Source organism: Tachyglossus aculeatus, chromosome 13, assembly GCF_015852505.1.
Source record: "Tachyglossus aculeatus isolate mTacAcu1 chromosome 13, mTacAcu1.pri, whole genome shotgun sequence".
In the NCBI taxonomy this organism is placed as follows: Eukaryota; Metazoa; Chordata; class Mammalia; order Monotremata; family Tachyglossidae; genus Tachyglossus; species Tachyglossus aculeatus.
In genome coordinates, this window is record NC_052078.1 from 18113601 (window position 1) to 18141494 (window position 27894).

At 40.1% G+C, this 27894-nt stretch overlaps 1 protein-coding gene across 4 annotated transcripts in view; it reads left to right on the forward strand.

The window, feature by feature from the left end:
* The window catches only part of ODAD2 (outer dynein arm docking complex subunit 2), a 148704-nt gene that overhangs the window by 28290 nt on the left and 92520 nt on the right, over nucleotides 1–27894 (forward strand). For all 4 annotated transcript variants that reach the window (XR_005453642.1, XM_038755483.1, XM_038755484.1 and 1 more), the window contains exons 10-12: nucleotides 22645–22791; nucleotides 23035–23244; nucleotides 25456–25692. Coding sequence is in view for 3 of the 4 variants with exons in the window: in XM_038755483.1 (XP_038611411.1) it covers nucleotides 22645–22791; nucleotides 23035–23244; nucleotides 25456–25692 (594 nt within the window). In the remaining variant the exon portion in view is untranslated. The remainder of the gene's footprint in view (nucleotides 1–22644; nucleotides 22792–23034; nucleotides 23245–25455; nucleotides 25693–27894) is intronic.

Genomic DNA, 27894 nt, shown 5'->3' on the forward strand with positions numbered 1-27894 from the left:
CTTTGCCACTCCAGCTGAGACTCAAGAAGCTTGTGATAGGGAGCTTGAACTATCTAAAGTTTCAAGATGAAGTCTTTGGTTTGTCCGGGGGGTTAGGGATGTAAGTATCCCCGCTCACCAGAAAGAGTGGGAAGCTAGGAATTTTGTGCCCAAAGGAGAGTGAACACACAACAGTATTAACAGTGGCACCAACTCTACTCCCACTAATAATTCCAAATGGCTGAACCTTCTCAGTAATAATAATAATAATAATGATGATGGTGGTATCATCAATCGTATTTATTGAGCACTTACTGTGTGCAGAGCACTGTACTAAGTGCTTGGGAAGTACAAATTGGCAACATATAGAGACAGTCCCTACCCAGCAGTGGGCTCACAGTCTAAAAGGGGGAGACAGAGAACAAAACCAAACATGCTAACAAAATAAAATAAATAGAATAGATATGTACAGGTAAAATAAATAGAGTAATGAATATGTACAAACATATATACATATATACAGGTACTGTGGGGAAGGGAAGGAGGTAAGATGGGGGGATGGAGAGGGGGACGAGGGGGAGAGGAAGGAAGGGGCTCAGTCTGGGAAGGCCTCCTGGAGGAGGTGAGCTCTCAGTAGGGCAAATGGTGGTATTTAAATGGTGGTATTTAAGTGCTTACTATGTGCCAAGCACTCTTCTAAGCACTGGAAGAGATTATTATTATTATTAATGGCATTTATTAAGCGCTTACTATGTGCAAAGCACTGATCTAAGCACTGGGGAGGTTACAAAGTGATCAGATTGTCCCACGTGGGGCTCACAGTCTTAATCCCCATTTTACAGATAAGGTAACTGAGGCCCAGAGAAGTTAAGTGACTTGCCCAAAGTTACACAGCTGACAATTGGTGGAGCCGGGATTTGAACCCATGACCTCTGACTCCAAAGCCTGTGCTCTTTCCACTGAGCCACGCTGCTTTTCACATCCCCTTCACAGGGCCTTTCTGTGCTTCCCTTTTCCTAAATGCGGGTGCCATTTAGGGCTCCATCCTGGGTGGTCTCCTCACCTCAATTTGCACTCACCCCAGGGGGGAACTCAGCTACTCCCATGGCTTCAGCTACCACCTCTATGTTCAGGATCCCCAAATCTGGAGAGGACATAGGCCTGGGACCTAAATTCTAATGCCAATATTACTGCTTTTTAGACATTTAGTTGGATCTACAATCTAATGCCATATTGCTGTGAGGCAGCATGGCTTAGCGGAAAGAGCGTAGGACTTGGGAGTCGGGAAAATAAAGTTCTTTATCTCAGCTCTGCTGCTTACCTGCTGTGCAGTGTGACTTTGGGCCTCTTAAGTGAGAAGCAGCATGGCCTAGAGCATGGGTTTGGGAGTCAGAGGTCGTGGGTTCTATTCCCGCCTCCACCTCTTATCAGCAGTGTGACTTTGGGCAAGTCTCTTCTCTGTGCCTCAGTTACCTCATCTGCAAAATGGGGATTAAGTCTGTGAGCCCCACGCGGACAACCTGATTACCTTGTATCTGCTCCAGCGCTTAAAACAGTGTTTGGCACATAGTAAGCACTTAGCAAATGCCATTATTATTTTTATAGTGTATTTTATACTGTATTTTAGTACAGTGCTCTGCACACAGTAAGCGCTCAATAAATACGATTGATTGATTGATTTATTATTAAGTGTTTTGTGCTTCTATCCTCATTCTTCATGGCCCAACGTCTCCTAGGCCAACACCAGGCTTCACTAGGTACCCTAAAATTGCTGTTGGAGCGGGTGCACCTTGTGGGTGCCACATTAACAGGAAAGAAGACTAGGAGCATGTAGTAGCAGAGGTCTTTCTCCAAAGGTGATTTTTTTCCCAGGTTCTATTCCAACTAACTTTTATTGGGAATGATCAGAGATTAGGAGTGTGTAAATAGCAGAAAGAGACAAATTAATTTTAGCATATGAAAATTCACAACTTGATGTTTGTAGTCAAGAGTCCAAGAAAATCCTGCAAGAAAAAAAGTTCCAATTTGGTTTGAATTTCCTTGTCAGGTTGGAGAGGGAGTTTTTTTATATTTAAGATTTAAGAAGTACTGTAATATCAAAGAATGTTTCTATTAGGTTATCAAAACTACTCGACATCTCTCCGGGAGGGTTACACTACTATGTGTACCTAGACGTTCCCTTCGTTTCGCTAAAGAAATGAAATTCTTTTTTCTAAAACTAAAAAAAGCCAGTTCTGGAATTCAGATCATTAAAAGAATATATGTGCAGTGCTTGAAAACACAAACAATGTATTTCTAAAGCAAATGTAGAAACACCAGTTCTCCTTTGCATGTTTGCCAAGGTCTGAGATCATTGCTTTGGGTAAATAAAATGCTATAGCTCCCTGAACTGTTTAGGTAGTAGTGAGGTCATCAACTCTTGAGGGAGTTTCTCAATCCAGACCAGAAAACTCGACAGACAACCTTTAATATGTTTATTTGTAAGTTTAATGTTTAAGTCTACATTTGTATTTAACTCTATAAATTGCAACTTCAAAACAGATGTATAATTTTAAAGGCATTTTGGTTCACCTTTATGATTCACAACTGGCAGATATTAAATTTTGTATAACGCAGTCTGCCTTTAAATTTTCTCTTGTTCCACTATTGAAAACATTTATTTAAGTCAGAAGTGCGTAACCATTTGTAGATGTGCTTTCTTTTATGTTGAATATGTCATGAATATTTGCTCGGGGGAACAATGAGAATGCCAAGAAATGTAGTCAGTCTGGCCAAAAGTTCAGTATTTGCACTAGAATTATTAATTAAGCCCGTGTGCATTTAAAGCAGCACTTCATCAATAAGCAGTTTCTTTAACTGTTCTGGTATGGTCCAACAGAATCTCTTTTTCGTCTGATAATTTAGAGGTTTGTTGTTTTATCTAGCCAAGAAACTCAAGCAATTCATACTTTTCTCTAATACATTTTTAAGAAGGGTAAACCTCTCTATGTTTGCACATTCACACGTATACAGATTTACCGTCTGTATGTGTAAATGCTAGGCAGGGTGGCTTTCACAGACATATCTGGACTGTGTTTTGAGGCCCAATCTAATCCAGGCCTAGTTTGAAAGCTTTGTGTGTCCAACCCCCTGGAGCTTTGGATTTTAGAAGTAAGTGAACAAGTATATCACAGCTGTACTTTACCAGTTGTTTTCCTTCATGCTCAAAGAAGGTGCCACTGGTGGTAAAATTCACTGACCAGTGAATTGAAAAGGCCAGTGTGGAACCCACGATTCGGGCCTCATTTTCCACACACAAGGTCCGATCCTTGTTATGCTGCCTTGATGTTTGTCGTGCCTAGTGCTGTTTTCACTTTTGTGTCTCAATTCGTAGAAAGCTGCTGCTCGTTTCTTGATTACAGCGTACCATGCTGATCTAGCTGCAGCAAATGACTCCCAGTTTGCAACTCAGGTGCAGCATTACCTGAGACGTTGTTTTGACTGTATCTTTAAAACTTTTCCTCCGACCTTGTTTTTTGTGTTCTCAGTTTTAGCCAGTTGTTTGGGCATTCTGCTCTTCTCACATGTCCCACCCAGCGCAGCCGTGCAAAGTAAAGACCAGCCTCAGTGAGAGGGGAGAGACTTCATTGTTTATAGCCATGACTAGCCATTTGATGTTGAATGTAGCCCATAGGTTAAACTAATGGTTCTGTTCAAGGAGTCAGATAAGGTGCCGGTGTGGAATCCAGTCTCACAGTCATAAAAAAAAAAAGTTGGACAGCGTTGCAGATTTTTAGACATTTCGTTGGATCTGGAACCTAATGCCATGTTGCTGTGAACCAGCATGGTACAGTGGAAAGCACGTGGGACTTGGGAGTCAGGAAAGTGATGTTCTTTGCCTCAACTCTGCTGCTTACCTGCTGTGTGACTTTGGGTAAGTCACCTAAGTGCTTTGCACTTCTTTCCTCATCTGTAAAATGGGAATAAGGTCCCTGCCCTTCTACCTTGTGGACTGTGAGCCTGAATTTCCAGTCTTATTGTCTTGTGTCCATCCCAGCGCTAAGCACAGTTTTTGACATAGTAGTAGTAGTAGTATTAATATTACATAGCGTTCACTTGGTGCTTTGTGTTGAACTGTGAACTTGGGAAATGCGAAAACAGAGGTGACGTATTAAAACTAATCAGTATTAAAATTTCATATCCCTTTTCAAAATGTTTTTGGAAAATGAAAGTATTCTGGCTGAATTTGTTTAGTATACAGTTTTTTGTTATGATTTTGGTAGGAGCAGAAGGAGAGGACCTTGAAAACAGTATAAGAGAGGGCTCCGGACACCACAAGAGGCAGAGAGAGGAGGAAGAATATACAATATTCCAATCATCATCAATCGTATTTATTTGAGCGCTTACGGTGTGGAGAGCACTGTACTAAGCGCTTGGGAAGTACAAGTTGGCAACATATAGAGACAGTCCCTACCCAACAGTGGGCTCACAGTCTAAAAGATTACACTTTGAATCTAAATTGGCAGCTTGTTCTCTGAAAATATTAATCATCTTATATGATGAATTATATTTTCATTCTTTGGTACCTATCACCTCTAAAACACTTTGACAAGCATGCCATTTCTGTACCATTCAAAAAATTGAGAAAAAAACCCTATCACTTATAAACCTTGAATATTGCATTTATTTTTCACAGAATACAAGGGTTACATTTGTTGAATTGCCTATATTTCCAGATAAGCACTTAACTAGGTAGATAACCAGGGTACCATAGTTTGAGAGAAAGAGCATTTTTTTTTAATTTTTAATTTTGCATATGCTAAGTGCTGGGATATATACAGGATAATAATAATGGCATTTATTAAGCGCTTACTATGTGCCAAGCACTGTTATAAGATCATATGCAGTCCCTATCCCACATGGAGCTCCCAGTCTTTGTGGTAGAGAGAACAGGTGGTGTATTCCCATTTCCAGAGGGGGAAACGGAGGCCTAGAGAGGTTAATTGCCTTGTCCAAAGTCTTAGACAACAGAGTTGGCTTAGGGCTAGAACCTGGGCATCCTTACTCCCAGGCCTGTGCTACTTCCACAAAGTCACACTAACTCCTTATTAAAACTCCTTTGTTTCAATTTACCACTTAAGGCTCATTTTGACCTCTTTCCATCACATGCAAACTGTTCCAGGGCAAATGTATCTTGTACTTTTCTAATATATTTGCTAGAACTATTGACATCCAATGCAATATAAAGCTATCTGTGTCAACATGGGAGTGAGGAAGAGGAAAGGGAGAGAATGAGGATGAGTGTGATGCCAGATCATATCATCCTCAATCGTATTTATTGAGCGCTTACTATGTGCAGAGCACTGTACTAAGCACTTGGGAAGTACAAATTGGCAACATATAGAGACAGTCCCTACCCAACAGTGGGCTCACAGTCTAAAAGGGGGAGACAGAGAACAAAACCAAACATACTAACAAAATAAAATAAATAGAATAGATATGTACAAGTAAAATAAATAAATAAATAAATAAATAGAGTAATAAATATGTACAAACATATATACATATATACAGGTGCTGTGGGGAAGGGAAGGAGGTAAGATCATATCTACCCGCTAATGTATTGTACTCTCCCAAGTGCTTAGTAAGGTGCTCTGCACAAAGACCTCAATAAATACCATCGTTTGATTGAAAGATAGGTACAAACAGAGGGAGTGGGGGGAGTGAGTGAAGAGAAGGAAGGGATGTTAGGAGGGTATCATAAGTAACACTTCATGAAGTAGATCTAACCACAACATTTTAGAATAACTCTCCCTGGGGATACAGACTAATTGGTTTAAAACTTTCAACCAAGTTTTGGCTGAGCATGAGCAAAGCCTATTAGTTTGACCACTGTGGGATTTCCAGTCACTGTGATATCTAAGCATAATGCAAACTCAGCCCTATTACATGCCCCAGCCAGGCTGCCTTGGGCTTGCTTTTGGCCTCATCCCAAACTTAGTCCTGGCTCTCCTTCCCCAGACTACTGGGCACTCCCCCAATTCCACACCCCTCATCCAGGCATGCTGCCAGCTCCCCTTCCACCACCCCCTCAGCCTTAAGTTTGTCACTCCAGCCCTCCTAATTAGTTCCTTTGACCCTCATGGAGCTTACAATCTAGTGGCAGAGACAGACATTAAAATAACTTGCAGATAGAAGGAAGAAATAGACTGTATAAGATATTCATTCATTCATTCAATTATATTGAGAGCTTACTGTGTGCAGAGCATTGTACTAAGCACTTGGAAAGTACAATTCGGCAACAGATAGAGACAATTCCTACCCAACAACGGGCTCACAGTCTAGAAGGGGGGATACAGGCAACAAACAAAACAAGTAGAAAGTCATCAGTAGCATAGATGGGCATCAATAGCATGTACTTATTATTATTACTCTATTTATTTATTTATTTCCAGACTGAGCCCCTTCCTTCCTCTCCCCCTCGTCCCCCTCTCCATCCCCCCATCTTACCTCCTTCCCTTCCCCACAGCACCTGTATATACGTATATATGTTTGTACATATTTATTACTCTATTTATTTATTTTACTTGTACATATCTATTCTATTTATTTTATTTTGTTAGTGTGTTTGGTTTTGTTCTCTGTCTCCCCCTTTTAGACGGTGAGCCCACTGTTGGGTAGGGACTGTCTCCATATGTTGCCAGTTTGTGCTTCCCAAGCGCTTAGTACAGTGCTCTGCACAGAGTAAGCGCTCAATAAATGCAATTGATTGATTGATTACCTGCACATATCTATTCTATTTATTTTGTTGGTATGTTTGGTTTTGTTCTCTGTCTCCCCCCTTTTAGACTGTGAGCCCACTGTTGGGTAGGGACTGTCTCTATATGTTGCCAATTTGTACTTCCCAAGCGCGTAGTACAGTGCTCTGCACAGAGTAAGCGCTCAATAAATACGATTGATTGATTGATTGATTACTTAAGTGCTATGGAAAGTTACATATATCTTACCTACTCCATAGAATGAATAGACATGCTCACTGTCCTCAAGGAGTTTATACTGATGGGGGAGATGGACACTAAAGTAAATTACACATGGGAGGAAACATTAGAAGCAGAGTGGCTTAGTGGATAGAGCAGAGTCAGAAGGACCTCGGTTCTAAATCCGGCTCTGCCACTTGTCTGCTGGGTGACCTAGGGCAAGTCACTTAACTTCTCTGTGCCTCAACTCCCTCATCAGTAAAATGGAGATTTAGACTGTAAACTTTATATGGGACAGGGACTGTGTCCAACGCGATTACCTTGTATCTACCCTGGCACTTAGAACCCTGGCACATAGTAAGCACTTAACAAAGGCCATGATAATAATAATAGTTATAATTATTGTTATTAATAATATATAAGATATGTACATATGTGCTACTCTTGATTGTATACATTATGTACAACCTCCTATCTTTACTCTAAGAATCATGTCTACTAATTCTAGTGTACTCTCCTGAACATTTAGGACGGTTTCGCATACCACACTACTCAAGAAATACTGTTGATTGTGAGTATTTAAGTGCACCATCAACCAAATTTACATATGCAAATTTACATAGACATATACAAATGCATTTACAAATTTACATATTAGAGAAGCAGCGTGGCTCAGTGGAAAGAGCCCGGGCTTTGGAGCCAGAGGTCATGGGTTCGAATCCTGGCTCCGCCACATGTCTGCTGTGTGACCTCGGGCAAGTCACTTAACTTCTCTGAGCCTCAGTTCCCTCATCTGTAAAACGGGGATTAAGACTGTGAGCCCCATGTGGGACAACCTGATCACCTTGTATCCCCCCAGCGCTTAGAATAGTGCTTTGCACATAGTAAGCGCTTAACAAATGCCATTATTATTATTATATGCACACAAATGCTGAGGGTAGACATAAATTAATGCATAAGTGAAGAGGGAGCTGAAGGGTTGATAAGGTTTGTGCCACTGATGATCAATCAATTGGACTTTTTGAGCACTTACTGTGGGCAGAGCACTGTACTAAGCTCTTGGGAGAGAAGAATATAAACAGAGTTGGTAAACATGTTCCCTGCCCACAGTATAGAGGAGTAGGTGGACATTAAAATAAATTATGAATATGTACTGTGTGTCTAAGGGTACGGTGAATAAAGGACACATATCCAAGTGCAAGGATGACGCAGAAGGGAGAGGGAAATGTGGGCTTAGTCGGGAAAGGCCTACTGGAGGAGATGTGATTTTAATAAGGTTTTGAAGTTGGGAGAATGATGGTCTGTGGGATTTGAAGGGGGAGGGGGTTCCAGGCCAAAGGCAGGATTGTTTGCAAGGAGTTGGTAATGAGATAGATGAGCTCGAGGTACAGTGAATAGGTTAGGGTGCAAGGAATGAAGTGAACGTGCTTGCTGGATTGTAGCAGGAAATCAGAGAGGTAAGATAGGAGGGGGCAAGCTGATTGAGGGCTTTCGAGTGAAACGGTAAGGAGTTTCTGTTGGTGGAGGTGGGTAGGCAACCACTGGAGGTACTTGAAGAGACGGGAAACGTGGACTGAATGTTTATTTAGAAAGATGTTCCAGCCAGCAGAGTGAAGTAACAGTGTTTGGCACATAGTAAACGCTTAATAAATACCATAATTATTATTAAGTAGGGCCTGGAGTGGGGAGAAACAGGAGGCAGGGGGGTCAGCAAGGAGGTTGATGCAGTAGTCAAAGTGGGAAAGGATAAGGACGTGGATCAGTGTGGTAGCAGTTTGGATGGAGACCTAAGTGTAAAAGTCTTCCTGTGTCTGTCATGCTGCAAAGATCGTATTTGCTGTGTAGGGTTTGGCTTGAAACCACCTGGGGATTCAGGTAGGGCACAGCTGACTGGTTTTCAGGAGCCTGTTAATAATGATTCTGTCTTGAATCTTGCCTGCAGCAGAAAGGTCTCATGTCCCATCTAGTCTGTGTCTGTATTGGAGTCTTTAAAAAGCCTGATAATAATCTGACAATCAAATTTCAAGTCTTCAAATGTGAATTTAATTGGTCCTCAGTGTCACAAGGGCATAAAGGTGCAGTGATCAAACCTTTGCAATAAAGAAATAAGTGAAAGCCATAGTAGGTTGAGTGTTTTAAAACTTCTAAGGCAGCTTTCAGGGCTCACTCCCTGATGCTGTTTTGGATTGCCTTTTAGGGGAAGGTAATCTAGGCAGGTTATCCACCAAAGCTTTTGTTAAAAATCACCTAGGTGTGTGTGGTGTTGGGTTCTTAATTGATCTGGCCTGATTGGATCAAAAGCTTAAATTAGTTTAACAGATTTCATTTTAATTACGTTTTAAATTTACATGATTCTTTTATCCAAAGAATTAGATGCACTTTGTAAATGTTAACTAATTCTCACTACCGCCAAGGGACAGTAAATCCCTGGGGGTGTTATTCTCATTGCACGGTGGAAAAACAAGTAGAGAGGTTGACTGTCTTGCCCAAGGCCACACAAGCAAGTCAACTATAAAGCCAGGAACAGAATCCAGGCCTCCTGACTCCAGGCCAGGGTTCTATCTAAATTGCTATTCTACACCATTGAAAAGTAATGTAGGAAAAACACTATGTGCACATTCTTCTCCATTATCTTGCTGCCTGTTGATTTTAGTCTCCAATATTGAGCCATGGACAAAGTACAAAGGAATTTTTTTCTTGAGCAATATTTCAGTATTTATTTTTAAAATACCAGCTTATATCAAATGTGTGTTTCTTGGGGAAAAGAATTATTCAGTTTTCATTTATTAAATAATTTTTTGTTTAAATACCATGTTCACTGTTTTCTTGCACAAATTCGGACTTGGAATCATCAGATCACGTAAAACCCCTGCTGTTTAACTAATGCTGTAGTATAGCGCTTCTTTTTTTTTATAAGAAACATTCTTTAATTTACTGCATATGTGTTGCGGCATTGATGTGGGTTATGGATTTCTTGTTTTTTTTTTTCAACACTTCCTGAGGAAGAAAAAGAAAGGGCAAGTTATTGAGCACTTTTACTACCTATTGGAAAATCAAGCTATATGTTCAACTCTAACAGAAAATTCCAGCTCATTAAAGGAATGCTTTTTTTTTGCACTCATGCTTTCAATAACCAATATTATTATGTGCCTTCATGTTATGGGATTATTTGGAGTCCATATTGAGTGTACCCCCTTTTTAGATGCTCACCTAAAATCAGAATAAACTGTCATTTTTTGTAAAAAAAAAAGACCATTCTTGAATAATGATTTTGAAATTAGAATTAACTTGTATAATCACTTTTACATTTTGCAGGGCAGAGTGGATAGAACACGGGCCTGGGATTCACAAGGTCGTGGGTTCTAATCCCAGCTCCGCCACTTGTCTGCTATGTGACCTTAGGCAAGTCACTTCACTTCTCTGTGCCTCAGTTACTTCGTCTGTAAAATGGGGATTGAGACTGAGAGTCCCATGTGGGAAAAGGATTGTGTCCAACCCAATTTGCTTGTATCCACCCCAGCGCTTAGTAGAGTGCCTGGCATACAGTAAGTGCTTAACATATACCACAATTATTATTATTATTTTGCTAGCAGAGGAAAAATGTGATCCATAGCATAAAAATTTCCCGGATCTCAATTTCTCCACTTACTGAATTATAATTGTGGTATTTAAGCACTTACTGTGTGCCAAGCACTGTTCTAAGTGCTGGGGTAGATACTAGATAATGACATTGGACACTCCCTGTCCCACAGTCTTAATCCCCATTTTACAGATGAGGGAACTGGGGCCCATGATATTATTTGAAATCCTTAATTTAATTGTAATTTTTTATTACCGAAAACATAGTTAACACATATTATCTGAGTTTTGCATAAAAATGTAAATAAGTTAAATTCTAATTAAATGCTCAGCTCTTTGTAAACTCTTAAGAAATAGTTTCTGTTTTCTAATAGGCACTGTATTATCTGTGACTTCAATTTTTTAATAGTGAATTCAGATTTTTATTTCCCATGTACTAGTTCTTTCATTTCCCTAGGCAAGATCTTAAAAAAAACTGAAAATCAGTTTTGTTATTGTAAAAAGAATGTCTTTATTGAGAATACCAAATAGACAATTAACTTTGAATATGGTCGCATACAAAATGCTAACAATCGTTCACTTAAGACTCAGAATGTTTTTACAAATTAATTTGAGCAGAGATTGTCGTTGGGATATCAGATTGGCAAAAACTCATAAGCATCCATCGAAAGAATGAGTGATTTAACTTTTATGACCTGGTGACTACATTTTAGCAACTTTAGCATCCTTTTATGTTCCTAAAAATAATACTAGTAATCAAGGAATGTGAACTTTCCATGGACTCTGGAATAATGGCTTATGCAATCCAAGTTTAGAGCCAGGCATCCACAACCAAGTGGGAAATGGTGGAGAGAATCCTTCAGAGTGATGTCATGTCTTGTAATTTATATGACCAAATTATCCCAAGTGAGTAGTCAAAATGTAATTGAAATTTTGTTTACACTCTTACAGTCTTTTGACTTAGTGAATACTATTCTTGCATTTCATCTTTCCTTTAGACTCCTAGTCAAATTCTGTTTCCCTAGTGATGGGCCTTGGTGGATTGGTTGTGGCCTGTGGATCCCAAGGCTGGAGTGAAAAGTATCTACTATAGTAATAATTTTCCTCTTCAGGCATACTTTAGAACTAGTTCAGGTTTTGAAACCAGAGTTTGGAACCGGTGAGTATTATCTTTATCTTCTCAGTTTTCTAATGCTCAGGCTCACATGGCCTCCTCAGCTTCTTACAGTGCTGCCCTCCATTTCGGATGGGGGAGGCAAAGCATAAAGGCTGGGTTGCTGTTGAAATAGAGAGGAGTTTGTCCTGATCCAATATGCCAAGTCACTTCCTGGGAACGCTGCTACATCTGAGTATTTGTCCTTGAGCTACCCCATCTAGCAGCTCATAATTGATGCATACACATAAAGCAGCATGTCTCCAGAAGTGAATTCAGGCGCAGTTTTGGTCTGGCCAAATATCAGATGCTTCCATCCGGTCTGACCAGAGCTTCACCTTGTAAGATGGTGAACAAAAGCTGATTTTTCCATATTTTGTCTTTTGCTGGTGTAATACAAGCTATCCTATTTTCACAAACACCTGTTGATCTGTTTTTAGTGACTAACAATCAATCAATCAATCAATCAATCAATCGTATTTATTGAGCGCTTACTATGTGCAGAGCACTGTACTAAGCGCTTGGGAAGTACAAATTGGCATCACATAGAGACAGTCCCTACCCAACAGTGGGCTCACAGTCTAAAAGGGGGAGACAGAGAACAGAACCAAACATACCAACAAAATAAAATAAGTAGGATAGAAATGTACAAGTAAAATAAATAAATAAATAAATAGAGTAATAAATATGTACAACCATATATACATATATACAGGTGCTTTGGGGAAGGGAAGGAGGTAAGACATTTATTGAGCGCTTACTGTGTGCAGAGCACTGTACTGAGCACTTGGGAAGTACAAGTACAAGTTGGCAACATATATAACAGAACAGGAAGGCAACAGGAAGAGGAGAGGCAAAAAAAATCCCTTCCGTTCATTCATTCAAGCGTATTTATTGAGTGCTTACTGTGTGCATAGGACTGTACTAAGCACCTACAAAAGGACCAAGTTGTTTGTTTTCAGCTGTTACTGCTGTGAAACTTTGGCCAGTTTTTTTTTTTCTGGTATCAAGTCAATCAATAAGTGGTATTTATTTAGCATTTGGATTATAAGTTTTTGTTATACTCCAAATCTGCGTGTGTACTTGTCTTTAAGGAGTTTATGGTCAGAAGACGTTCCTTTATATCAGTTTTGTTTTTTTTAAGAAAAGAGGGCAGGTAGAAGTAATGTTTGACCTTCTGTGGACCTGTTTTACAGTATATATGCTTCCTAAATCCTAAGGAATGAAACTGTGGTTTTCAATTTCTAACAGAAAAATATTCTTTACTATAAAGTCTCAGGTTTATGGTGGCTGAGTCATCAGTGCAAAATAAATTCTCAAGAAGCCGACAGTAAAGTAGTACCGTTCGCTACAGATTTTTAGCCAACAGTTGCATATCTCTATTAACACTACGCTTTTTGAGCCCGAGGGAAAGTGGGTAATTATTTCTAACCCAGCTTCCGGGCCTGGCAACAAGCATTTCTATCACCATTACTAAGCAGACATTGGCAGCAGTACATTTTACAGAAAACTGTTTTGCTCCAAGTAGCATGTTGCTTTCAAAAGCCCGTGACCGAGAACATTCAGCACCAGCTGGAATGTCTGGTTAATGTTTGGATCACCTCACCAGGTCTCATATGTGACTCCTCTGTTTCAGACAGTGGAAAGAGAATTAACAAAGGCTTTCAGGCCTTGGGTACTTCTTAAGGTCATTTCTGTACCAGTCGCCTTAATTTGATTACGTGTGCTTTCTCTGTGCCTCAGTTCCCTCATCTGTAAAGTGGGGGTTAAGACTGTGAACCCCCCGTGGGACAACCTGATCACCTTGTAACCTCCCCGGCACTTCGAACAGTGCTTTGCACATAGTAAGCACTTAATAAATGCCATCATTATTATTATTATTATTTTGACAGTGAATATCAAGTGACAGCTGTTCGGTCCCAAATGGCATCCAAAATTCATACCCACTTTAGGTACTGTCACAGTTCACAGGATCCACATCTAAATCCGGCTATCTGAAACCTAGTAAAATAGCCCATTTCAGATACACACAACAGATAGGATGCTACCTATTCTACAGATGACAGTATTTTTTTTATTTGAAGGTAGTAGCAATCAACTGTATTTATTGAGCTCTTACTGTGTGCAGAGCACTGTAGTAAACACTTGGGAGACTACCATGTAACAGTGTTAGCAGACATGTTCCCTGCCCTCAACGAGCTTTCAGTGCAGAGGGGGAAGAATGTTGAATTCTCTTGTCAAATATATCAAATATCAAAGAGCATATTTTATTTCCTTTTTGTATCTTTAAATTCCCTTCATTTTCAACAAACTGATAAAAGTATCCTTACGTTATTTTTGTTGTGTTGAATAATAATTGGATAAAAAGAAATCTGTAAAATAGGGATGAAGACTGTGAGCCCCCTGTGGGACAACCTGATCACCTTGTAACCTCCCCGGCGCTTAGAACAGTGCTTTGCATATAGTAAGTGCTTAATAAATGTTATAGAAAAAAGAAAGAATGCTTGAAGCTCATCCAGGCATTACTTGCCCTAAACATGTTTGTTCATTGCCAATGAAAAAATACATGCTAGTGTAGGAAAGAAATCCAAAACTGAAACTTGCAGTATTTTAAGAAATTGCTTCCAAGACTGATGTGCCCTGGACATACTTGAGAAGGAGAAAGAAGAGCAGCAGGGGCTGACTAGGGAATTTTAAATTGATGAAATGAGACTGTTTATCATTGAAAATTTTCACTGAGAAAATATCTTTACATTGGATTTCTACAGAAGGATAATGGTTCTAAATAGAATTGGCTATCCCTCAAATAGCTGGAGACATGAATTGAGTTCTGCTAGATAATTTATAGGGTTATATAACTGAAGAAGTATTAACACTTCAAATGGATAGTTAGAAAATTAAGAAAAAAAACAAGACTAACATTAGAAAATCTTTTGACCTAACTGGTATTCAGAGAAAACCAGTTGGCAAACATTTGTGGCTATGGATGCTAAATATTTTGGCTCCCTCCCTTAATTTCAAAAGATTAATAGATCTTTTGGGAGCATGGTCAGTGACAAAAGAGTAGAAGTAAATCCTGAAATGTGGAAAACCTAGCTTTCCTTAATGTTATACTGCCTTTTTATTTTTTACTCCAAACATGATGCCAGCTTTTCAGAAGTGGTTGATGATTTTTGGAACCTTTTCTCCTTCAAGAAGCTGTTTTCTTAATGCCAAATGCTAACTTACAGGGTTTTTTTGCCCTCAGAATCTATTTAGAGGTCATTCAGATGTATCCACAAGTTAACTTTTAAGGGTTTACCTAAACTGACATTGTAAGACACTGTATTGGCACATCCTTGGTCACACTGTGAAGAAAAGAGACAAGGAAATAGGATAGAGCAGAAAATGGAAACATATTCAAGACTAGAAAAATGGAAAACAAATTTGTGGTGGGGAATGGCAGAAAGCCACAAAAGAACCAGAGATTGGAGGGCAAGAATGCCAAGAGAGACTCTTACTTCCTCATGCATAACTGAACATTTGGAATATACAGGATCGTAAGTACTGTGTTCACACACTATTGTATGGATTAGACAAGCAGATAATTCCAGACTACCTATTTCAGGTGGACAATAGTCTGATTCGTCCTTCTGGGGCTGGCATTTGCTACTGTTGGTTATTTTTGTCAGACTTCCTTCATTTTCTGAAGAGTAAAGATGACTCCAGCCTTTACATTGACACAGAGGCTATCCTAAAGAGATAGAAACACCATTTTAATTAAAAAATCTTCAACACATCTTTTGTCATCACAGATAACACCTTTCAAAGCATAGAAAATCACCCAGCATGTGAAAACATGACACTTGTCCCAACTATTTAGGAAATTATCTCTACGGTGAAACCATGAAAAATAGCAAATAGCAAAAATAGCATGAACCTGATGGCATACCTTCTGAGGCTAAGTGAGGAAATACTGTTTAAACAAGTAGGCCAGAGTTTTCCCAAACATGCCAGTCGTCATTACCGTCTTGAAGCAGTGTGTCCTAGTGGATAGATCACTGGTCTGGGAATCATAAGGACCTGGGTTCTATTCCCAGTCCCGCCATTTGTCTGCTGTGTGACCTTGGGTAACTCACTTCACTTCTTTGGGCCTCAGTTACTTCAGCTGTAAAATAGGGATTAAGGCTGTGAGTCCTATGTGGGACATAGACTGTTTTCAACCTGATTAGCTTTTTCTACCCCAGTGCTTAGTTCAGTGCCTGGCACATAGTGTTTAAGTTAATTAAGTGTTAGAGAAGCAGTGTGGCTCAGTGGAAAGAGCATGGGCTTTGGAGTCAGAGGTCATGGGTTCAAATCCCAGCTCTGCCACTTATCAGCTGTGTGACTGTGGGCAAGTCACTTAACTTCTCTGTGCCTCAGTTACCTCATCTGTAAAATGGGGATTAAGACTGTGAGCCCCCCATGGGACAACCTGATCACTTTGTAACCTCCCCAGCGCTTAGAACAGTGCTTTGCACATAGTAAGTGCTTAATAAATGTCATTGTTATTATTATTATTATTATTTAACAAATACCATGCAAAAAACCCCCCCAAAACCAATAACAATGAAAAATCCAGCTGGGGCAGTTATTGTGGTATCACTGGCTGGAAATAATTTAGATAGTCATGTAGACTGGCTAATCAAGCCAATACATTTTAACCATATGCTCCCAGAAGCAAAATGCGGCATCAGACCACAGTACGGGTCAGTGAACGTAATCGTTATAACATATGAAATAACATATGAGGAAAACTTCAGCACTTGGCCTCTACAAAGATAGCATTAGGAGTTCCAAAATCTGGAAAATACTAAGTAAGCTCGGCTACCTTTAGAAATTCTCAGTATTGTTTGATTGCTCCAGAATCAGGGATACCCTGTCTGATCTATTCCCCATCGTCAACAGGGTTAAATAGTAGACATCTATTCAATTTATTCTTCAGTCATGCTGGAGGATTCAGAAGGTACAGGAATGCTGGTGTTGATATTCATTTCACATCCTCCAGAAAGCTTTTTGTATCAACTGACATTAAGCATCATCATAAGCCCCAGAGTCAGTTATTGAAGAATTGCTATAGGTGGATGACTAAACCTTAGAAATCATAAAGGTTTATAACTCAATTTACTTTTAACTACTAGCTTTCAAGTTTCTCAACTCTTTGGGGAAAGATTAGAAATGTGCCACTGAACTTATAGAAATGAATACCCAACACTCAGGAGAAGCTCTTTGTAGATGTAAAATAATATGGTTTCTTTTCCTCCCCACACTATTTTAAGAATCTCTGAAAACCTATTAACAAACCTTAACGCATTTACTAGCACATATCTTATTGCTATCACTAGGACAAACTTGGACTTTCTATGATAAAAGGGGTTAATGTGCCTTTAAATGACAGCAATTTCCCGCAATGCTAGATAATTGTAGAGCAACGTGCACATCAGGGAAACTGTGATTTTTAACATTCCTGTGATTTTTCCACTGGCCCCGATTTTAGTCTGGATGTTTTACGTGCTTCCAGCTTATGACCCAAGAGCTCTGGACGACTCAGGAAATACAGCAGATAATTATTCCTTAACTGAGTTGAACTGGCCCATAACTTGTTTCTAACAAGATTCAGTTTGACCTCTTTTTATAAACTGAAATGTAGGCCTGGATCTAAAACTTAAAATAAAAATTAAGCATTAGGGGCAACAGTAATATTTAAAAAGTTACTTCTGAAATATATGTCCTCTGCTGTGTCTTCATGTTCCTATTTAATTTCTAAGGTTTTAAACAGGATATATGATCTTAAAGTGAGATTCAGTACCACGATGAAACGTTTGAAGAGGGCCAAGTTTGAATTTTGCATTGCCTTAAATTTTTATAGATGACATAAAATTTTGAAACTTAAATATTTCAGTTCCCATTTTAGGAAGTAAAAATGACACTGATTCAGAGAACTAACCTGTACTTTTGGAAGTACATCTAATTATCTTATAATGCAGTGATGGCATTCTTGCAGTACCCCATGTTTAGGAAAACTCAGATTGGAGTACTCACCATACCTGATGCCATGTGAGCACTCACAACTGATTCTTCCAACACCGCATTGCTCATGGCAGGTTCCTGTTGTCAGAGGGAAGATCTTTCCATAGATCTGCTGTCACAAAACACTGATTCGGTCATATCTGTACCATTGTCCATTCCAAAAGAAAAGAAATGAGATTGAATCTAATTTTAAATTAATTTGTCTCATTTGGACCTCCAGAAAACTCTTCCAATTCAAAAGATTGTGACCATCTCTGAAAATAATTTTAATAATAATAATAATGATGGTATTTGTTAAATGCTTACTATGTGCGAAGCGCTGTTCTAAGCACTGGGGGGGGGGGTACAAGGTGATCACTTAACTTCTCTGGGCCTTAGTTCCCTCATCTGTCAAATGGGGATTAAGACTGTGAGCCCACCGTGGGACAACCTGATTACCTTGTAACCTCCCCAGCGCTTAGAACAGTGCTTTGCACATAGCAAGTGCTTAACAAATGCCATCATTATTGTTATTATTATTATCAGGTTGTCTCATCTGGGGCGCACAGTGTCAATCCCCATTGTACAGATGAGGTAACTGAGGCTCAGAGAAGTTAAGTGACTTGCCAAAGTCACACAGCAGATATGTGGTAGAGGCAGGATTAGAACCCATGACCTCTGACTCCCAAGCCGGGGCTCTTTCCACTGAGCCACGCTGCTTTTCTTAACAGCTATTTTAGGTAATAACACTCCCTTCTGTGTCACCCTGACTTGCTCCCCTTATTCTTCCTAACTCCCAGCCCCACAGGACTTATATACATCACTGTACCTCGTTCTCGCCTGTCCTGTCTGTCTCCCCCTTTTAGACTGTGAGCCCACTGTGGTAGGGATTGTCTCTATATGTTGCCAATTTGTACTTCCCAAGCGCTTAGTACAGTGCTCTGCACACAGTAGTCACTCAATAAATACGATTGATGATGATGATGATGATGATGACCCCCGGCCCACGTCCTCCCCAGGGCCTGGAATGCCCTCCCTCCACACATCCGCCAAGCTAGCTCTCTTCCTCCCTTCAAAGCCCTACTGTGAGCTCACCTCCTCCAAGAGGCCTTCCCAGGCTGACCCCCCTTTTTCTCTCCTCCTCCCCATCCCCTCCTCACAGCACCTGTATATATGTTTGTACAGATTTGTTACTCTATTTATTTTACTTGTACATATTTACTGTTCTATTTATTTTGCTAAAGATGTGCATTTAGCTTTAATTCTATTTATTCTGACAACTTGATACCTGTCCACGTGTTTTGCTTTGTTGTCTGTCTCCCCCTTCTAGACTGTGAGCCCGTTGTTGGGTAGGGACCGTCTCTATATGTCGCCAACTTGTACTTCCCAAGCGCTAAGTACAGCGCTCTGCACACAGTAAGCGCTCAATAAATACGATTGATTGAATGAATGAATGTAATTTATATATCTGTATTACAATGTCTGTCTCCCCCTCTAGACTTGCTTGTTGAAGGCAGGGAATGTGCCTGTTAAATTGTTATAGTGCACTTTCCCAAACTCTTAGTACAGTGCTCTGCACATAGTAAACATTCGATAAATTTGATTGATTGCTATTACTACCTCTGATGCATCATACCTTCCCAAGTGCCCAGGACAGTGCTCTGCACAGGGTAAGTGCTCAATAAATACCACTGATGGATTGATTGAAAAGAGGACCCCAAAGTTGCCCATGCCATCTTGAAGTGGCCCTGGTTCTATCATTCAATCAATCAATCATATTTATTGAGCGCTTACTGTGTGCAGAGCACTGTACTAACACTGTACTAAGCATATCTTACCTTCAGATATTGCAAGTGAAATTATTATTTCTTTAAACCAGATTGGGTATCACTTTTATTCAACTCTGAAGCCCATTCTTAATTTAAAGTAGTTTCGATATTATTAGGAAGCTAACTTTTTAAGGACATCATTTTTAATCAGTAGATGCCTTCTGATTGAAATGGGGTCTTTATTCCTTTCACTTGGGGGATCACTTGGAGATTTTGAATTTGAATATATTTTCAAGGTATAGTTTTCTTCTAAACCCTGCAAAGAGGAGTCAAAGGGGAGCCCTCTTTGAGGTAAATTTTTCATTTGAGCTGAAATAGCTAAACTTCGTTGGACCACTTATATGGTTTCTGTATTTCTCAGCTGTGTGGCATGTGCCTTTTTGCTGAACTCTGTTAACATTCATACTTGCTAGGAACTGTTTTATCTATTATTGTGGCACACATCCTGTTTGAGAATTCATGTTACTCCATTCGAATTTGTCAGAAACTGCTTTACCTATTACCATGTCACACATCCTGTTTGAGAATTCATATTTTATTTTCATCTAATTTGCGGAGATTTACACAAAACCATTATGTAAGATGGGTTAGACATTTTGAAACCAAATCTGCATTTAATTTAAAACCATAAAATGTGATTGTTCAAATGTCAGTAGAACATATTTTGCATCCAAAATATCGGATTTCAAAGAGCCTAACAACATGATGTCGATTTTGTGTGAATTTAATGGGGAGCTAACTATTTCCATATTTGTTATAATCTTTGCTGTAGGATTTACTCTAATAGTAACTGCTAGGAAGAGAAATATTTGTTGTGGCAGTAGTAAGGCATATGGTATAAAACTAATGTTTCAGAACATATGAAAAATAATTTTTTTTTGTTTTACTTTAAAATGTCTATTAAGTTGTCTATGCAGTTTAGAAAAGGAAGAAAAGTTCCTTTGTGATTTTCATATTCTTTATACAGTAGATGAGGGAGTTTTTAAAGTTAGAGATGTCTTTAGTATCATCTGATGACCATTGTATAAAGCAGATAAAGACCATAGAAAATATTATTGAATGCTAGATCAAAGTAAAGTTATGCTTTGGAGAGATTTTTCCATTTAAAAAGTGGATTTACTCGGAATACTGTTACTGTTATTTTGTACAATATTGATAGACTGCCTTTGAACACCTCCTTCAAACATAACTTTCGTCCTTTATTAAAGTACGGGTGAATGTGGGTAAAAGTATTTCCTTTTCAGAATGGTATAAGCCATTAATTATTTCAAGTTATTTTATTTCAGTCTGCTTATTTGGGCTATGTCCTAGCGATCCACGTAAATTTGGGGGGCCAGATTCTGTTTAGGTGATTTCAAGACACAGGATTACTGAGTGTACTTAACACAGTGGGTGGACTCTTCTAATCGGGGGCACAACAGAGTGAGTTCCTGCAATGTCACTGACTCACTGAATGAACTTGGCCAAATCTTTCAAATTTCTCCGATATTCAAATTTCAGAGCTATTCAAAAATGAAGCAGTAACTGTAAGGGATATTGAAAATGTAAATTACTAAATAGCAAATAAAAAGTGGAAAACAAGTCAGAAGCATCATGGCCTAGAGGAAAGAGCATTGACCTGGGAATCAGAGGACCGGGGTTCTAATTCCAGCTCCACCACTAATCTGCTTTGTGACCTTGGGCAAGTCAGCTTTTCTGTGCCTCAGTTACCTCCTTTGTACAATGAGAATTAAAACTCTGAGCCCTGTGTGGGACAGGGACTGTGTCCATCTGATTATTTTGTATCTGTTCCAGCACTTAGTAGAATGCCAGGCAGACTAGTAAGCATGTAACAAATGTCATTTTTTTTAAAAAAGTGCCTCCTCCTCATCATCAATGGTATTTGAGTGCTTACTGTTTGTAGAGCAGTGTACTAAGCATTTTGGAGAGTACAGTACAACAGAGTTGGTAGGCACATTCTGCTTTCCCCCAGTCCTTCCTTGCCAAACCACATCCCCCCCTGCTTCAAAGCCCTTTTGTAAAAAGCCCACTGCCTCCAGGACATAGTCCAGGATTAACCACTCCCCACACACTTTTGTCACTTTAGCACTCACTATTACCTTTTGTACTGATCTGTTTATCATTTATTCATCCAGTGTGCTTATAATATCATCCCCTCATTCACACTCTTAAATATTTTACTTTTGTCATCTTATTCGGGTTGTTCTTCCCCAACTATGTTAACCTGTTAAGCTAGCTCATGGGGAGCCTTGAATTCAATGGTCAGCAACTTTGATTTTATTCCAGAAGCAAGGAAAGCCCCTGGGGGTTTTGTGATGAGGAGGGTATTCTCATCATTCCACAGTCATCTGCTTTTCTAGAGAAGTGAAGATATCTAATACTTTAAAAAGAGAACTCTAAATAATGTACTTAAATGTAGAAGTGATTGGATTTTTTGCTGCTCTATTCAGTTAGTGAAGCCTACTTTTTCCTTACCACAGCTTTAAAAAAATCTAACTGTTCCAAAGTCTAATGGTAAGCTATTTCTCGATGCTCATTTTCCCACTTTCCTACTGATGGCCCTGTACTGAATAAATGACAAGCACATTCCATTTTCTTCTAGTCAGTCACTAGGTTCTACAAGATATAATGCCGCCAGCCTCCATGCGTCTCCTCAACCTCATCCAGGGAAATGGCAGGAGCGTGGCTCCGGCATGGGGTCCAATCCCATCAAATTGCCTGAACTTCCCAATTTGTTTTTAATGGTATGTAACTGAGGCACAGAGAAGTGACTCATCCAAGGTCACCCAGCAGAGTAGTGGCAGAGCCAAGAGCTCGTGCTCTATCCATTAAGTCTTGTTGCTTCCCCTTCAGAAGCAGAAGCTGCTTTCCCCTCCAATTCAGAATGAGCTGTAAGAAGGAGTATGCTGTTCTTCCCCATTTGTAAAGTTATGCATAGCTTTCTTACCAAATCTGCTGTTCTTAAGAAAACAGACATAATCCATCCAGTGAATTTCCACATTTTAATATGTTAGCGATAGGGCAGGAAATTGCCTAGTCCATGGGTTAGCTTCACCTCATTCCAGAGGTGTCTATAAAAATATGGTCTTATCCTGCAGCTGTGTATTATTATATATTTTAGGGAGGTAATCAGACAGCTACAGTAATTGCATTGTGTTCGATGAGAGACTTCAACTTGGCGCAAGAGACCTGTCAGTTGGCTATCAGAGATGTGGGGGGCCTTGAAGTGCTCATCAATTTGCTTGATACTGAAGAAGTCAAATGCAAGGTGGGTAGCTTTCTATGTAAAATCAGTTGATCTCTGACTTGTAAAAATCTGTTTTTAAAAATGCATCTTGCAGTACTAAACACGAAGTTTCTCCTTTCAATGGAAAACAAAAGAATAATGATATCTAGAGAAAAGAGTTAAAAATATTTTTGGGAGCCTATGTAGTCAATTTGGTTGGCAATTTAAAATGTATCATATTTATGAACTCTTTAGTTTTAATGTGTAATATTTTTCTCCATCCAGATTGCTTCATTAAAAATCCTGAAGGAAATAAGTCAAAATTCTCAGATCAGACGTGCTATTACTGACTTTGGAGGCTTACAAATTATGGTTAAAATACTGGATTCACCAGATAAAGATCTGAAGTGCTTGGCAGCTGAAACAATTGCAAACGTTGCCAAGTTTAAGCGAGCGCGGTGGATAGTGAGACAGGATGGAGGTATCAAAAAACTTGTAAGTAGTTTAGATGTTCTTATCAAGGGCTAAAGTCTAGTGTGTAGAATAAGAGCATTTAATTATTTTAACTATTTTTTTTAATAATACCTTTTAGTACTAAATGAGTTGGTGCATCTCTGAAACTTCCTAATGTACATCAAGGAAATAGTTTCTATATTTGGCTGACTTTGCCCAAAATGTTTTGAAAAATTACAATATTTGGACATTTTGGCATGGGCCTCTTGGCTAAAGTACCCGAGGAATATACCAAAATAATTAAGAGCTGTTTTATTACTCATTTTCTTAAAGCATTGATTGCTATTAAGCATTCATTCTAATGCTCAGAAATACATCAGATGTGTGTTGTGTTGGATCTTCCTGGCCATACACAGAAATGGGCACTCTGTATAAAAGGATGTTTTGAGAGTCTTGTAGAAGCATTTTAAAAATCTACTATCCTTTCAAGTTAATTAGACCATACCCAAATTTATTCTAGTTTGTCTTTATTCATCAATATCATTCCCCCACTCTTCTTGCACCTTTGCCCCTTAACATCTGTCTTATCCACAGTCTGTGCCCTTTCTAGTTCCTGCCAATAAGCTCATATCTTTTAATTACATCCATGGAGAAACATCCAGAAATAGATAAGCTTTAGCCTTTCTTGGACTTTATTTATCTCTTATGCATGTGCTGCTGAATCCTCACACCCTCAGCTCACCCATTCGTGGAGTGTAGGACATTGCTGAACAGGATAAATCTGATTCCCAAGGCAGCTGCCTCAGAAACTACTCCAAGCCTAATCTAAGGTTCCCAATTTGATTTTTTTCAGCAACCTTGTCCTACACCTTTTGGATGGGTAATAAAAAGATTCCCAAGAGCAGAGAGTATTTTCTGGTCAGCATGGTCTAGCGGAAAGAGCATGGGTGTGGAGTCTAATCCCACCTCTGCCGTTTGTCTGCTGTGTGACCTTGGGCAAGTCACTTAACTTCTCTGTGCCTCAGTTGCCTCATCTGTAAAATGGGGATTAAGACTGTGAGCCCCATGAGGGACAGGTGCTGTGTCCAACCTGATTACATTGTATCTACCCCAGTGCTTAGAACAGTGCTTGGCATGTAGTAAGTGCTGAACAAATACTATCATCATCATCATCATTATTATTATTTATTAATATTATAATTATAATAATAATATTATAATATAATAATAATAATGGTATTTGGTATTTGTTCAGCACTTACTATGTGCCAAGCACTCTTCTAAGCACTGGGATAGATACAAGGTAATCAAGTTGTCCCGCATGGGGCTCACAGTCTTCATCCCCATTATACAGAGGAGACTGAGGCACAGAGAAATTAAGTGACTGGTCCAAAGTCACACAGCTGACGAGTGGCGGAGTCGAGATTAGAACCCATGAACTCTGATTTCCAGGCCCGGGCTCTTTCCACGAAGCCACGCTGCTTCTTGAACTGTGCTTCATGTATTGCGAACTCTGAACTATTTAGATTTTCGATCACCCTGTCGCGAGCCCCCGGGTCTTACCAACCAGGACCTTCCTGGACCGGGGAAGCCTCAGTGACACGTAGTAAAGTCAGACCACACCTCTGATCACCAGGGTAACCGGGGAAAGTTTTTAACTTAGTTTTTACCAGTGTGCAAGGGAGTGACACACACACACTCTCTCTCTCTCTCTCTCTCTTTTTTTCTCTCTCTCCACTCCACCAAGGATCCAATACCAGTGTGCCCATGCTTCTTCTTTCTGCTTCCAAGTGCTGCTGCTTCCGAGTGCTGCTCTCCTGCTGCTTCTGCCGCTCACTTCTTCTCCCTCTCAGTGCTGCTTCTCGCTGTACCTCCCACGTGCCTCAATACGTGCTTCTCTGCCTGCCTCTGTTCTGCCTCCTCGCAGTTCAAAATGACTGCCTTTTATCTGCCTTAGGCATCGCAGCTGTGGCTTTATGTGGCGGTCATTAATTGGTCCAGGCCCGTTACCAGGTGAAACAGAGAGAGAAGGCCATGCCTCCCTCCATGCTCTGCCTCCACAGGCCCGCAATAACTGCCTCAAGTAGAGCTCGTCGGTGATTTCGAGAGTCTGTTCCTTGTTGTTGTTCGCGGGATCACAAACAGTCACTAATAAGGCAGCTCGGTGTGGGCTCACCACATACACATTCGTACCACTATTGAAATAACGTCCCTTTGATTCATTTAAAATATTTCCCTGATGTGTTCTTTCAGGTTGAGCTCTTGGACTGTGCCTCTGTGGGACCCCCTCACTCAACTCAGAATCAAACCAAAGATATTGAAGTGGCACGCTGTGGGGCTTTGGCCCTGTGGAGCTGCAGTAAAAGCAACAGCAATAAAGAAGCCATTCGTAAGGCTGGGGGAATTCCTCTGCTAGCACAATTATTGAAGTCGTCGCACGTAAACATGCTAATTCCAGTGGTGGGGACATTTCAAGAATGTGCATCAGAGGTAAACAGTAATCAGTTTCTCCAGCTTGCCTCCATTTTACTGAGTTCCTTCTATATATTTCTTTTAATAGGAATGAGTGCTCTGGATTGCTTTTTTGATATAGAATTCCTGGGCAGGATGAAATACCATCGTTCTAATCAGGTGGTCTGTGAAAGGGTGCTGTAGCCTCCACCAGTGAATTACAAGAATATTTGGGTTTAAGGACCATTTTTTCAGTGGAGGTCTGTTACTTTCTAAGCCTCAAAATGCAAATTCTGTTTCAAATCTTCAGCAGGAAAGTTACAATTTTTTTAAGAGAATGTGAAACCACGGACTCACGATTTTTGATTTTGTAATTTGTCTTTACAATCCCCAGATCCTGAGAGCTCATACCAAAAGTACATGAAATAAAAATAGGACATCGTGCATAATGGAATCCTACCAGATACTCTATTGGAGTGACAGAAGGCTGAATTTGAGACATTACCTATGTTCTTGCTAAATTTAAAATATACCTGTAGCAAGTAGGTTGATCCAAGTCCAGCCCAGGAGACAAAATGCTAAAGAATGCATTTGCATTATCAATGGCAACTTCATTTCTGCCACCCTGCGTGTCGGCAACCTTAATGAATAAGGACTATAAATGGGGACCCCCTCAATGAACGAGTTCCTCCGGCCCTGTCCAAAGTGACAGGGACCCACTGAGAAGTAAATTAGTTAATTAACTATTCTGTGTCTTAACTAAGGGGAGATGTGCACCGCAGGCACCCTTAGGTGACTCCCAAGTCTTGGCTCCCACTTGTGGAAGAGTTTCAGGAATCCTGGAGATCACCTGAAAATTCTTACAGCACAGTCCTGTCCTTGCTTGGTTTTGCTAGTGACAGAAAAAGTAACGAAAGCAAAAACTGCTGCAGAAGCAAGAGTGGTATCCTAGTATTATCATGGTGCCGCAGCTTTTTCCTCTTCTTGTTTTGTTAAGTATTTATGTAGCATTGAAGTGTGGGCCAAGGGAAGGCCACTGTTGAGAATAATCATAGTATTCGCTAAGCACTTGCCATATGCCCAGCACTTTACTAAGCACTGGGGTAAGATGCAGAATAATCAAGTTGAAAACTCACAGTTTAGGAGGGAGAAGAGGTACTGAATCTCTATCTTACAGATGAGGAAACTGAGGCACAGAGAAGTTAAGTGATTTGCCCAAGGACACACAGCAGAAAGGTGGTGGAACCAAGATTAGAATCGAGGTCCTTTGGCTTCCAGGCTTGCGTTCTTTCCGCTAGGTCTCACCACTTCTTCTTGGTCTACTTTGCTCTTCCCTTCCTCCAAAAGCAAGTTTCCAAGAGCTTTTTTTTTGGTTTTGAAAACTTCCAATTTAGCATACTGTAGCTAGTACCAGGGCCTGCTGATATACTAAGCCAGGTCCTACATGTTTGGCTTGCGTTAAGTTCTTGCTACTGATTCTCTCAGAGTCACATTATCTTTTTGCTTGTTTTACTTTGCCGGTGGCTTTAGGTTGTCCCAAAATATGCCAAGGGGAAACTTCTTGGCCGGTTTTAAGGGCCATTTAAATCCACCGGCAAAGGGGAGCAAGAACAGAGAATGTCTCTGTACCAGGTGGAGAAAGAGCACAGGCACAACTGGTGAAGTAGAAAACAATGAAAGACTTGAGAGTAGAAAGAGAAGAGAGACAGAAATGGATGGAGCTACTGCTCTGATTCCATCACCTCTCAATGGTACAGTGTCTTCCTCCTCGTCCTCAGATTTGCTGAAGGCGATACAGATGAGCAGGAGTGCCCTTTGCCTGGTTGGCAGTGGATTGAGTCTGCACTAGCCCAGGTCACTCAGAGGCCAATCCAGCAGAGAGCTGTCTGAAGGCCTAACAGGGCCATAATCATGTCTGTTGGCCAACTGCCTCGGCATGCTGATAGAATAACGGGAGGAATTCTGCTGGGATCATTTCCGGAACAGGGGCATGACACCGTTTGGCTAAATATTAGTACAACACCTGCCAAAAGGAGTCATAGCAGCCCAACAAATGTCATTTAGTGGGTCCAGAAGAGAAAACGGATTCCAGAAAAGGGAGCAAGACTGAAGTTCCTTTATAGGTCCTGGCTTCCTCTCTGATTCACTCGTTTCAACAATCTTACTCTTTGTTTAGGGGAGTATGACTGGAGGCAGTTCTGGTGTGCGCTTCACTGGTAGCTCACATTTTCTAGGTCAGTA